The 13,678-nt window shown below is 42.4% G+C and overlaps 1 protein-coding gene across 1 annotated transcript in view; it reads right to left on the reverse strand.

Annotated features, from left to right (window-relative positions):
• LOC112156679 (serine/threonine kinase 11 interacting protein) overlaps nucleotides 1-13,678 on the reverse strand; it is a 44,227-nt gene that overhangs the window by 24,612 nt on the left and 5,937 nt on the right. The window contains exons 12-19 of the mRNA XM_024288957.2: nucleotides 10,740-10,904; nucleotides 10,577-10,658; nucleotides 10,019-10,498; nucleotides 9,734-9,936; nucleotides 7,113-7,223; nucleotides 6,641-6,830; nucleotides 2,128-2,288; nucleotides 403-652 (exon numbers count right to left, since the gene is read on the reverse strand). Of these exons, the coding sequence (XP_024144725.1) occupies nucleotides 403-652; nucleotides 2,128-2,288; nucleotides 6,641-6,830; nucleotides 7,113-7,223; nucleotides 9,734-9,936; nucleotides 10,019-10,498; nucleotides 10,577-10,658; nucleotides 10,740-10,904 (1,642 nt within the window). The remainder of the gene's footprint in view (nucleotides 1-402; nucleotides 653-2,127; nucleotides 2,289-6,640; nucleotides 6,831-7,112; nucleotides 7,224-9,733; nucleotides 9,937-10,018; nucleotides 10,499-10,576; nucleotides 10,659-10,739; nucleotides 10,905-13,678) is intronic.

The following is a 13,678-nucleotide window of genomic DNA, read 5'->3' on the forward strand; positions in this document are numbered from 1 at the left end:
CTAGAACTTTTTAAAGGTGTGTTTTTTTGATTGACAGGTGAGTTGTCTATTGGGTGTTCCCAACAGAGTCTAAAACTCTTGCTTTTCCCGGCCAATCGCTGTTTTTGGAGCGTGTTAAGTTGGATGGAATGAACTCCCTATTTATGTTTACTTCACAGAATCCAATGGATGATGTCAGAGATTATCAGTCAAAGTTTCAAAACATTTAACTTTTTTTTATGTTTATTCGGCTATGTTAGCTCCGAAAACACGATTATGTTCAGAGTTGGACCAGTTTACATTTACACTACAAGCGAACTGTACCAGAGTCTGTTTAAAGGCACACTAAGACCACTACTTCCAGCAAGTCCGTCTGGTTGGTCTGGGCCCTGCAGACCACCTCGGCTTCCTCCGTCGACTCACCTTTGGGGATGGATCGGCCTAAAGTTGGAGCTAGAGGCGGCGTGGCTCCTGTAACCGTGTAATGGTAGCTTCCAGCCAGCTCCTCTCTACTTTGGCAATCGGTGTTGGAGGAGAGGCTGCTGGTGTCGCCGGGTTCGTCCCCGATGAAGAAGGAGCTTTCCCTGGCGGTGACGAAGGTGGGGTCGGTGGTGGTGGTGGCCGCGGCTTCGTGGACGGGGCTGTTGCTGAAGCTGACGTCTGTGCAATCGTCCTGTTGAGATAAGGAGAGAATTTAAAACCACTCTGAAATGTGGTGCGCGGTCTCTTTTGCGACTATTTACCAGCGCATGAGCGCCACCTACAGTTGGAAGAGGTTTGGTGCAAAATGTTGAAGCGGTGCAAATTTTGCTTCAGGCTTTTTCTTTCAGTTTTATTCCGATGTGGTGTCGTAGAATTCCATCGGAGCACAAACGGCAATTATTCATTTCTCCTTCACGATCAATGTTCAAATGGTTTCGTAAATGAATAGGGACGTCACTACCAAATCCAAGTCCCTGATTGGTCAAAGTGTGACCTAGTTTTGCTTTAAATGTGGGTTTAATTGCTTTGTACGTAGAGCTCGAAAACTTGTATAAACTCGTAGTGATGCATGAATGGGAGAATTTTTAACCTAAAATGCATATTTACACACATTTACAGAGTTTTCAATGGAAGTGAATGAAGCCAAACACTTTTCTAAGGTGTTCCAACCTTCCTAACTTAATTTATGAGGAGTTTCCTCCCAAAAAGTTCTAAATTTTTGTGCAATTCAGATTTAAGTGTTGTAAACGTCACAGTTTTTACTATTTTTATATAATATGCACATTGTTTTGTGGCTCAGGGCACTTTAAACTACCGATAATCGCATAAGTAAAAAGAAAATTCTGTTCTTCAAAACATTCTTTTTCTTCCTAAAAAATTGTTTTTAAATTAGAAGTTTACGATTTATTTTAATTATTTTTTTTAGTTTTTAAAATTCCCACTGAAAATGATTCTGAAAAACACCTTTAACTTAAGTACAGATACATTCAAAATTGTAGTTTTATAATTAAAGGGATTTTTTTCCATTACAAACAAATCTATTGTAGTTTTTTGCAAAATAAAAAAAATACTTGAGCAGAAAATTGAGTAATAGACACAAAGAATCGCAAATGATTTTCAAATTAAGAATCAAGTTTATATCCATGTGTTCTTTAAAACAAGCCCTACTGCTGCAGAATCCTAAGATCACTTTTCAATCCTTTTAAAGTCAAAGTCAGTGTTTTTTGTTTTTTTAACAACTATTTATTTTTTCTGATGGCAGCATTGAAAACATAATTTTATCTGCTTGTTTTAGTCAAGAAATGTCATTAATTCTATGTTTTTGTCAGAATTCAGACTTGGATGTAATAAGTAAAATAAAAAAACAGGGTTCATTACCTAGTTAGACAAAGGGGGCACTTACTTTTTTTTTTACAACGTACAATCGGAATTGAAAAACGTTCTCTTTGCTAATGCTAAACGAATTTAAAAAATAAAGTATTTTCTTCACTTTTCTTTGTTTTAAACTAAAACTCAAAGAAATGAGACATATATGGCAAAGATAAAGGTTGGTCTGATTGGGGTGCAAATACTTTTTCTCCTTTATGGGAAAGCCAAAAATAAAAAAAGACCTTGATGGCGCAGTGCAAATACTTTTTTATGGATAAAAGTAAAAAATGAAGATACCTTAATGGCGCTGCAAAAGCTCTGAGTCGATTCCAGACGCTCGTCTTCGCTGTCCGGTCTGGACGGGCGGCGGATGGGGGTGCTGCAGTACGGAGCCGACTGGGCCGCGACTTGGACCACGTGATCGCTGCCGCATTCGGGACAGATTTGACTTTTGTGTCCTGAAAACAGGCAAACGAAGCAAACACAAATGAACGAGGGCTGGGAAAAAAATCTCAAAATTGTTGTTGGGTTTTAATACAGGCGAGGACTTTTTGAACCAGTTTTACTATGTTGCAATTTGCTAAAATAATTTACCTTTAAAAAAAACTTAGTGGCAATGCTTTATTTTTTTTTTTTTTTTTACAAAAAAATAACAGAAAGTGTACAAAAAAAAGAAATCACCATATTTTATACCTCTATTTAGAATAGGAGATCAGAATCAACAAAACTGATAAAAACGTGAAGATTTAGAAAGAAAGTAAAAAAGAAAGAACTTTTTTTTTTTTTTTTGCCAAGGTTGGGGGAGTGAGAGGCTGTAAGCTAGTGTGAGAGCCTGTAAACAGAGAGCTCTCAGCAAAAGGAAGTGGGGCTGGAATACTCCATTCCAACGGTCCCGCCCACAAATTTTTAACAAGCTCCTGCCGGTCTGCAGAAATTATCCCAGCCAGCAAGGCCGAGTGGGCCCCAACTGGGTTTGTCCACAGTTAAAGTGGCCACTCAGTGGGTTGGCTCGATACACTGGGCATTCGCCCAAAACCCAGAGGAGTTAGCAAGCGAGCACCATTGCCCAGGGGTCAGCAGAGTTAGAAAGCGCCACCACCCAGGGGTGAGCAGAGCAAGCGAGCACCATCGCCCAGGGGTCAGCAGAGCTAGTAAGCGCCACCGCCAAGAGGCCAGCAAATCTAGTAAGCGCCCGAGCCCAGGGGAAAGCGGAGCAAGCTAACGCCACCGTCCAGGGGTTAACTGAGCTAGCGAGCGCCCCACCCAAGGGGCCAGCAGAGCAAGCATGCGCCCCAAACTAGGGGTTAGCAGAGCTAGCGAGCGGCATCGCACAGGAGTCAGCAGAACAAGCGAGCGCCCCCAACCAGGGGTCAGGCAGGGCAAGCGAGCGCCATCGCCCAGGGGTCAGCAGAGCTAGCGAATGCTCCACCCAGGGGTCAACAGGGCTAGCAAGTGCCAGCACCCAGGAGCCAGCAGAGCTAGCGAGTGCCACCGCCCAAAGGCTCGCAGAGTGAGTGCGGGCCACCGCCAAGAGGCCAGAAAAGCTAGCTAACGCCACCGCCCGAAGGCCAGCAGAGCAAGCAAACGCCATCGCCCAAAGGCCAGCAATGCAAGTTAACGCCACCATCCAGGGGCCAGTAGAGTTAGCAAGCGCCACCGCCAAGAGACCAGCAAAGCTAGCGAGCGCCACCGCCAAGAGACCAGCAAAACTAGCAAGCGCCACCGCCAAGATGCTAGCAAAGCTAGCAAGTACCAGAGCCCAGTAGAAAACGGAGCAAGCGAGCACCACCGTCCAGGGGCCAGGAGACTAAGTGAGCGCCACCACCAAGAGGCCCACAGAGCTAGCGAGCACCCAGTGGCCAGAAGAACTAGGGAGCGCACCGCCCAGGGTATGGCAGAGCTAGTTAGTGCCCCACTCAGGGGCCAGCAGAGCTAGCAGGGTTGCAGCCCAGGGTGCAAATGAGCAATCACAGGTGGAGCCACCATGGAAACTTTGGACAAACCCATTTAGGATCCACTTTTCAACCATATGGGGCCCATTTGGCTCGAATGTTTTAGAAAACAACACAAGTTTTGAGAATTTTGGCTAAAAACTGCATTACTGTAGTTAAAAAGACTACTGAGAATGCTTTGAATCCAACAAAATTTGATCAAGGGTGGTCTTAAATAACTATTTCTTTTTTCTTTTTTTTTAAATTAAACCAGGTGCCTTAGAGTATTAAATAAAACAGTTTGGGGTGCATCGTTACTGTAAATTGCAATTTGTTTGAACACTTTAATACTTTTTTAACACCTTGGAAACATCAAAAACAAACCATTTTTGGCTCAACAACTGTGTTTTTAGAGGCAAATTAGAGGGCGCCGCGTCGCCTTAAGTTTCGGAACGAGCGCAATGAGAGAGGAGCGCAGTTTGTCGTGTCCCGTGAGACGTCTGCTGAACGTGTCTGCGTGTCTGAGCAGGTCTCAGCACCGGGCCCGGAATCGAAGCGTGTTATCTGTCTCGCTGATTACAGAGGTGGGAAGTCTCAGAAGCCTTGGAACAACGGCGCAGATAACTCCTGGGATTCGCTGGCGAGAGGCTGAAGTCGGGCTTTTTTGTTTGGCGCAGCTCACTGATAAAGCTGCTGACGTCAGCAGAACTTGCAAATGTGCAACCTTGTCTTCAATCTTATCTGCGGCTGGAACCACAAACCCGTTGACTGATTCAAATAAAGGAGTGGAAGCTTCAGAATAAAAGCTGAAAGCTGGCTGAGCTTAATTTTTAAGGAGAGTCCAGATGAATGATTCTTCTGCTTTGTTAAGGATTAAGCTTTAGGATGAGGCCAAAAGACTGCTTCACTCGTGTTTGACACATTTTTTATTAATTTATGGAAAGTTTGTACAGTTACATAACATAAAATCTGTAAAAAAATATTTTTTTAAAAGAAAAAAAATAGGCTAAAACATAAAAAGCTTAAATTTAAGAGTAAAAATTCAAAAAAGTAAAATCTTATCACCTGTTTTCAATGGGAACAAGTAAAAAAAAAAAAAAAATTTAAATTGAAATTATTTTAACACTGAATGTTTTTGTTACATCATAGATTAAAAGATGTGAGAAAATGTTTAAATTATTTTCCTATTTTTCTTTTATTGAAAAACTCATATTTTACATTATAAAAAGTCATCGGTGAAAGTTTTTTACAATTTTGAAACAATTTAAACTGATTGCAAGATGGGAAGGAATATATATTTTTGAATAAAAATAGATATATATATAAAAAAAAAAGATTATGATGAAGTAGAAAAACCAGGGGCGGAGCTAAAACATTTTGGTGGGAGGTGGGCAGAAGGGTAGCAAATGTACAAATGACAGGATCAGCTTTATTATTTATGAAGTATTATTATTGAGTTTTTCAAAAAGTTTTTCATATACAATAAAGGGGCGTGGCAAATACATTGACGGGTCAATTGTTGTTTTTTGTGTGTGTGGGAGGGTGTTAAAGCAGCTTTTTATGATGGCTCAATTTTTTTTTTACAATAATGACACTCAAAAATTTAGAGGTAATTAGGGGGGGGGGCTAGGGCCCCCCTTTGCCCTCTGTAGCTCCGCCCCTGGGAATACAGCTAAAAAATGGAAAGTTGCTACAAAATAATGTAAAAAAATTAAAAAAAACAAAACATAAATTATGAAGATTAATTGATAAATTGATAAAATTTTTAAAATTAGGTCTAATATTTTAAGAAAGGAAAAATTTGATCATGTTATAAATAGAATAAACTTCTTTTTTCGGGGAGAAAATTCATAAAAAAGAAAAAAAACTGAAGATAAAGTGTAATAATCTTAAAAACAAGGTTTTTGTGATCGAAAAGATGACAACATTAAATACTTTGAAATCAAAACTACTTTGAAACAAAACGGAAAAACTAAGATTAAACTTTAAAAATAATTTGCCTGTGTTGTTGAAATGTTGTTGTAGTGCGTTGTTTTGGCAATTTACTAAGTTATAAGACATTTGATATAAAAAGAAAAATATTTCAATAAAAATACAGATTTAGGATAAAATGGAATAAGGGTAAAAACTGAACGTTTTATAATAAAATAGATTAGAATTTCACACCTAAATATTCAAACGTTTCAAATAATGTGGATTTATTTAAAAAAAATGCAACATCTTACCATTTAATATAATGTTATATATTACGGAAAATAATTTGGGGGGGGGATTGTGTAAAAAATATGAAAAACTGAAGATAAAATATAATAATCCTTAAAAATAGTCAACGTTTGTAATCTAATAGAATAATAGATGCCATAAAATTTTTTAAATTGCTTTTCTGAAATTTAAATTCCTTAAAAAAAATTAAAAAAATTACTCTTTAAAAAAAAAAAGTTAATTAAAAATTAAAAAAAGTTCTTACTATTAACTTTTAAACTATTACATTTAAAAGAAAAACTGAAGATAAAATATAATATTCCTTAAAAATAGAAAGAATTTGTGATCTAACAGAATACATTTCTAAATTTTAAGCTTTTATTTTTTTTTCAAAATAAAAGTAAACAAAAAAATGAAAAAATTAAATTCAAGTTGTTATAACTAATAAATGTAGAAGTTTTTTTACGCATGTAACTTAAATGACATTGTAAGATGAAAAAAAATATGTACTTTAATCAAAATAAGAAAAAAAATCTACAATAAAGTAGAATAATCCTAATAATGGAGAGTCTTGTAAACATCATAGGATTTAAAAAGATGAATCTTGATAAAAAGCAGAGGAAAAACCTGAAATATCAGTTTATGAATCTCAAATCTCTCGCCTTCAGAGCTCTCACCTGTGTTGTCCTCACCACACCCGTCCTCCACCCGCTCCTCTGCTCCTCTCCTCCATCCTCCTCCCTCCTCCTCCGGAGGCATGAACTCTGACCTGCAGCGGAGGCACTGTAAGCGAACGGTTCTGAGGTCCGGCTCCGAATTGCGCCGCTGGTTTTCCTCAACCACGCGGGTCAGAACGTCACTCAAGACCTTCAAAAAATATAAAATAAAAGAATCTGATCGTCTTTGCTTTGAGTTTTTACAGTTTTTGTGACTTCAAAGGGAGCTCACAGAGGAAAAAACCCACCCGGAAATGTGCAAAAACCATAAACAATCCTGTTCAAGTATGAAAACAAAACAAAGGCCACTCTTTGAGCATGACTGGACTCGCCTGGAGCAGTCTGTGGGTGGCGTGTACTTGCCAGTCATGCTTATCCTGCACAGGGGTGACTGTGGCAAAGGGGCAAAACGTTCAGGTTTAAGAGGGCTAACCTGCGCTGCCTGCTGAGGGTCGTCGTCTAGAAGCACGTAGCGTTTCCTCTTCTTGGCCTCGCTGATGTAATCGAAGTGCAGCTCCACAACGGGAAGCAGCTCCTCCGTAGTCTGAAACACACACAAACATTTTACAACTGTGAGACATTTTTGTAGCTAAAGCTGCATTAAGCCTTTAAAGGGCAAACACAATGCAAAATAAAATGTATTAAAATGTTCATTCCTCACTATAAACAACCCCAAAAGTGCTGTTTAGATGCATTTCATGTCCCTGCCCCTCACATACCTGTAAAAAAGGGCGGGTTCTAACTAGCTCATGTCACAAAGTGAGAACAGAATCTTCCTGGAAGAGTGATCTGCCACTAGCTTTGCTGTTAGGCTACCAGTGATCTGCTGCTAGCTTTGTCGTTTAGCTAGCGGTAATCTGCTGCTAGCTTTATCGCTTAGCTAGCGGTGATCTGCTACTAGCTTTGTCGTTTCGCTAGCGGTGATCTGCTGCTAGCTTTATCGCTTAGCTAGCGGTGATCTGCTGCTAGCTTTGTCGTTTCGCTAGCGGTGATCTGCTGCTAGCTTTATCGTTTAGCTAGCGGTAATCTGCTGCTAGCTTTATCGCTTAGCTAGCGGTGATCTGCTGCTAGCTTTGTCGTTTCGCTAGCGGTGACCTGCTGCTAGCTTTATCGCTTAGCTAGCGGTGATCTGCTGCTAGCTTTGTCTTTTAGCTAGCGGTGCTCTGATGCTAGCTTTGTCGTTTAGCTAGCGGTGATCTGCTGCTAGCTTTGTCATTTAGCTAGCGGTGATCTGATGCTAGCTTTGTCGTTTAGCTAGTGGTGATCTGTTGCTAGCTTTGTCGTTTCGCTAGCGGTGATCTGCTGCTAGCTTTATCGCTTAGCTAGCGGTGATCTGGTGCTAGCTTTGTCGTTTCGCTAGCGGTGATCTGCTGCTAGCTTTATCGATTAGCTAGTGGTGATCTGCTCCTAGCTTTATCACTTAGCTAGCGGTGATCTGCTGCTAGCTTTGTCGTTTCGCTAGCAGTGACCTGCTGCTAGCTTTATCGCTTAGCTAGCGGTGATCTGCTGCTAGCTTTGTCTTTTAGCTAGCGGTGATCTGATGCTAGCTTTGTCGTTTAGCTAGCGGTGATCTGCTGCTAGCTTTGTCATTTAGCTAGCGGTGATCTGTTGCTAGCTTTATCGTTTAGCTAGTGGTGATCTGTTGCTAGCTTTGCCTTCTAGCTTGCGGTGATCTGATGCTAGCTTTGTCTTCTAGCTAGTGGTGATCTGCTGCTAGCTTTGTCGTTTAGCTAGCGGTGATCTGATGCTAGCTTTGTCGTTTAGCTAGTGGTGATCTGATGCTAGCTTTGTCTTCTAGCTAGTGGTGATCTGATGCTAGCTTTGTCGTTTAGCTAGTGGGGATCTGTTGCTAGCTTTGTCTTCTAGCTAGTGGTGATCTGATGCTAGCTTTGTCGTTTAGCTAGTGGGGATCTGTTGCTAGCATAGTCACTTAGCTGGTGACAATCCATCGCTAGCTTTGTCGCTCATCCGTCGCTAGCTTTGCCGCTCAGCTGGAGGTAATCCATTGCTAGCTTTGTCGCTCAGCTGGTGACAATCAGTCGCTAGCTTTGTTGCTCATCCGTCGCTAGCTTTCCCACTCAGCTGGTGGTGATCTGCTGCTAGCCTCGCCATTTAGCTGGTGGTGATCTGCCACTAGCTTTGCCGGTCAGCTTGTGGTAATCCGGCAATGGCCTTACCGCTTAGCTGGTGGTGATCTGCTACTATCTTTGCTGCTTAGCTAGCAGTGATCCGCTGCTAGCTTTGCTGCTCATCTGTTAGCTTCACCGCTGAGCCAGCTCAGCCATAAGCTCCAGCCATCACTACAACCAGTGTAGCGATGGCTGGAGCTGCTAAAGACAGATCTTGATGTTTTCTGAACTAGCGTAAATCTGGAACTGTTTACGCAATTAACGGAATTCCAGCAGATTTTGTCACGCTGATATGATAGCAAAACGTTTAGTCGATCAGTTAATTCTGACTAGCGTAAAGTGTTGCATGAGGGCACAAGGCTGATTCAGGCTGCATCAAAATCTGTAGGAATTGCATTTATTTGCGAAAACGGTTGAGGAATTACGTATTTCAGATAAATTAGTTTCTGTCATTTCCGAGTTAACCAGTATTTTATTTAATACGACCAATATTGTTCATTTTTATAAATGTTCTAAAACGTGCCTAAATGTGTGAGTTTTTAGTTGCTAAAGTGTCTAAAGTTGACCATTTTTTGATTGTGAATGGAAAAAAAACTAAAGAATTAAGAGAGACTGTAAAAAGAAAACTTTCAGTGGGCTTTTGGTAGAGTATTCGTTCTGAGAATGGGAGTTTGAGAGTTCAAATTCAGGCCAAGTTGTACCAAAGAATGAGACTCAGTGCCTCCCTCCTTGACACTCGGCATTAAGGAGTTGGATTTGGGGGTTGAATCACCAAATGGTTCTCGAGTACAGCTGTGTCTGCAGCTCACCCCTCCCCCAGGGGATGGGGGATGGGTCAAATGCAGAGAACAAATTTCCCACAAATTTCCCACCAGTGTGGGACAACTGATGGGACTTTAACTTGACTTTCTGATTTCATTTTTACCCCCCGGTTCCACTGCTCCTCCTTAGTCTCCACCCGGGTCAGGCTGTCCAACTCCAGCCGGCTTCTCTCTCTGCCGCTCTGAACGTCCACCTCCAGCACCAGTCGCTGCTTGACGCACAGGAACACCTCCTTCCTGTTCTCCGGACTCTCCCTCTCCTTGTGGTGAGGGAGAACTCCAACAAGCAGCGGGTGACACAAGTCCACTAACAGGAAACGGGGAGAACAGATTAAAGCTTTTTTATTAGTTTTTTTAATCAAACATTGCATTGATTAAGTAAAACGTACCTCCTAGCTCCTCCTCTTCTTCGTGAGTCGCTTCTTTGCTAGCAGTGCAGGACGATCTCTGTGGTTCCGGACTGGGCTCGGGTTTGGGCGCCTCCTGCTTCACCGTTTCACCGTCCGCCACGCTGCTCTCTAGGGTGGACTCGGTAAGTTGCTGGCTCTGACTCGGCCACTGTAAAGTGGACTCCGTTTCCAGGTCAAGCTCCGCCTCCTTCGTCTCTGATGAAAGCAGTGGAGGCGGGAGGACCTCCAGAACCTCCACAGAGGACAAATGAGGCGTCTCCTGCCCAAAATCCATCGACGGATCTGGCGTGGAGGAGCCGAGGCCGTTTGTGAGTGGTGGCTGGTTTGTGGTGACGTTCGCCAGGGTGGTTGGAGGACCGCCTCCGTCCAGATGGTGGTGGTATCTCAGCCAGTCTTCTCCTATCTGATCCCGGAAGCTGGACATGCGCTCGATTTCCTGCTTGTGGGGAAGAACCAGGTCTGATGAAGAAACAAAAAAATTCTCATTAATGTAGACATTTAAGTAACCAGAGTATGCATTTTTTTAAAGGAGCAAACCATTTGCAGAAGACAGGGTTCTGGGTTCATAATCGGTGTCACTCGGCTCAGAAATGCTGGCCCTGCGTACCTTTACCTTACTCTGGAACACAAACATGGAAATGGTGATTCCATTCGCCACGATTCTACAAAGAAAGACCTCGAAAAACGAAGGTCGTCTCACTCTGGATTTCTTCTTGCGGAACCGTGACTTTGCGATTTCTCCCACCGACATGCTGTCGCTCAGATCCCCGGCTCCACTGGACACTTCCTGGTTACTCGGCTCTTGCGGGACGGTGATGGACGGTAGAGTCGGTATGTGGACAAGCTGGCTTCCTTTAGGTAAAACCTACAGATTTAAAATAATAAAATAACTTCTTGAATAATCTTTAAAACATGATGCGTCTTTTCCAATCGCTTCCACTTTAGCTAGCCAAATTAGCATGGAGATGTCGCCGCTAACACCTTTTCGCTAAACTCCTACGATCTTCAGCCGCTTACGATATCAACGGGAATCAGCTGATTCTGACACGGATGAAAATTGCTTTGCAAATCGGCACAAAATTTTAACATAGTGACTTTTTAATCAGTTTTTACAAAAAAATAACAGAAATATTTGCAGCGTTCATTCCAAGTTAGCTCGTTGTAGTTAGCTCGTTGTAGTTAGCTCGTCTCGTCTGCCTCTAGATGTTGATCTCCTTGAAAACAGCCGGTGTCAAGTTATCCTGGAAGCAGGATCCCTCATTTAGTTTTTTTTTTTTTTGGACATTTTAGAAACTAGCTAGAAAGCGTCACACACGAGTCACAGGACAGTGTTGCCACAGTTAAGAGTTAATAGCTAAATTAGCTAACCACAATCAAGAAATCGTACACATTGTTTCTAAAAGATGTTATCAGTTTTATGAAAGGAGTCTGCAAGCCAGTGAAAACTCCAACACGGGATACATTTGGCCCACAGGCCTGACTTTAGTCTACGAGTCATATTTTGGCCCACTTGCAAGACTTTGACCAGGGGACGGATTTTGCCCAGTTGGAAACACTTTGGCCAAAAGGCCGGAATTTGCCCCCACGGGCCACACTCTGGCCCACGGACCAGGCTTTGGCAACAGGCCGGGTTTTGCCCCCGAGGGCCACATTTGCCCCATGGGCCGAAATTTGGCCCACCGGCAAGACTTTGGGCCAGAGGAAGGATTTTGCCCCACGGGCCGGACTGTGGCCGACTGTCCAGACTTTGGGACAGGGGAAGGATTTTGCCCCACGGGTCGGACTGTGGCCCACTGTCCAGACTTTGGGACAGGGGAAGGATTTTGCCCCACGGGTAGGACTGTGGCCCACTGGACGGATTTTGACCAGGGGACGGATTTTGCCCCGTTGGAAACACTTTGGCCAATAGGCTGGAATTTGCCCCCACTGACCACACTCTGGCCTACGGACCGGGCTTTGGAAACAGGCCGGGTTTTGGCCCGAGGGCTGCATTTGCCTCACGGGTCGAACTTTGGCCCACCGGCAAGACTTTGGGCCAGGGGACGGATTTTGCCCCACGGCCCGGACTGTGGCCCACTGGATGGATTTTGCCCCACGGGCCGGACTGTGGCCCACTGGATGGATTTTGCCCCATGGGACGAACTGTGGCCCACTATCCAGACTTTGGGCCAGGGGATGGATTTTACCCCACGGGCCAGACTTTGGCCCACGGGCCGGATTTTGCCTCTACAGGCTAAACTCTGGCCCACGGGCTGGGCTTTGGCCAAAAGGTCGGATTTTACCCAGAGGCCACATGTGCCCCACAGCCAGACTTTGGACACGCCTGGCTCTTCACTACTGTTAAATGTTGCATATCAGAATGCACTGGAGTTACGTTAATTGCATAAACTGAAGAAATACACTAGTAAAAAAGGAATGTCAACACTGGAAGCTAAAGCTTCGGTGTCAAAGGTTTAAAAAGATGGAATTACTTTAATTTCTTAAGATCTGGCGTCCACATACATGTGCACCACAGTCACAAACACAACTGCCACAGCGTGACGGGAAGGCATCGGCAAAATCTTCAAGGTTAGCTGCTGGGTCAGTTTGTGCAATGATAGAGAAATGATAAAACAGGAATAGAACAACTAAAAAATAGTAATTAGGAAATACTAAGACAGCCGGTCTGCCCTACCCTGGTTCCGTGAACCTATTAGTCAATAAGTTTTCCAGCTATCCCTACCCTACTCATGACTGATTCCAGATTCTGGTTTACTGAAGCACACCTGATCCAGGTAATCAGTAAAAAGTAGGGCAGGAATACCAGGAAGAAAAACTGGGTGGAAATGTTTAACGAACCAGGGTGGGGCCCCCTGGTTGTTCGAAATCCTAGGGGCCCCAACTCTGGTTTAGAGTTAAAGCGCAAAAGCAAAATACATATATTATTTATTTTAAATTTGAGTTTTTTTATTGTGTGAATGCTGAGTAAGCATGAATTCTCCTGCTACTTTCCATACAGTTTTTAGAATGTAAAAACTCAATCTCACTTTCAACAATTTCACCAAAACTGTATCATAACGTTCAACTTGTTCAGGACATTATTGCTTGTATTTTTGGTATTCATGAACTTTATAGTTTTGAAATATTGCCACACAGGAAATGAATTAGAAAATCTTCAAATTGAAAAATATTAGGTAGCAACAACCCTTTAAATGTATTCATGGACTATGTTTTAAAATTTTGTAGTCATTTTCAAAAAAAAATTTGGAGTATAGCTAATATTTTAGCAGCATGCTAACATTTTTTGCTAATTTATCTACTGGGTTTTTTAGGCTAATTTAGAGTTTAGCTTAATGTTTAAGTGGCAGGTGCAGGTTAATGTTTTTGACTAGTTTAGTTAACTGAGGAATTTTAAGCTATTTTGGAGTTTAGCTAGTATTTAAGCAACGTGCTACCTTTTTTTTGGCTAATTTGGCACCTAGTGAGGTTTTTTTTTCAAATTTGTAGTTAAGCTAATATTTTAACAACACGCTAATTTTTTTGGCTAATTTGTTATTTACTGATATGCTACTTTAGAGTTAAGCTTTCTTTTTAGCAAGAGGCTAACGTTTTTGACTAATTTAGTTTATTGAGGGTTTTTAGGCTATTTGGAGTTTAGCT

Source organism: Oryzias melastigma, linkage group LG2, assembly GCF_002922805.2.
Source record: "Oryzias melastigma strain HK-1 linkage group LG2, ASM292280v2, whole genome shotgun sequence".
Classification (NCBI taxonomy): domain Eukaryota; kingdom Metazoa; phylum Chordata; class Actinopteri; order Beloniformes; family Adrianichthyidae; genus Oryzias; species Oryzias melastigma.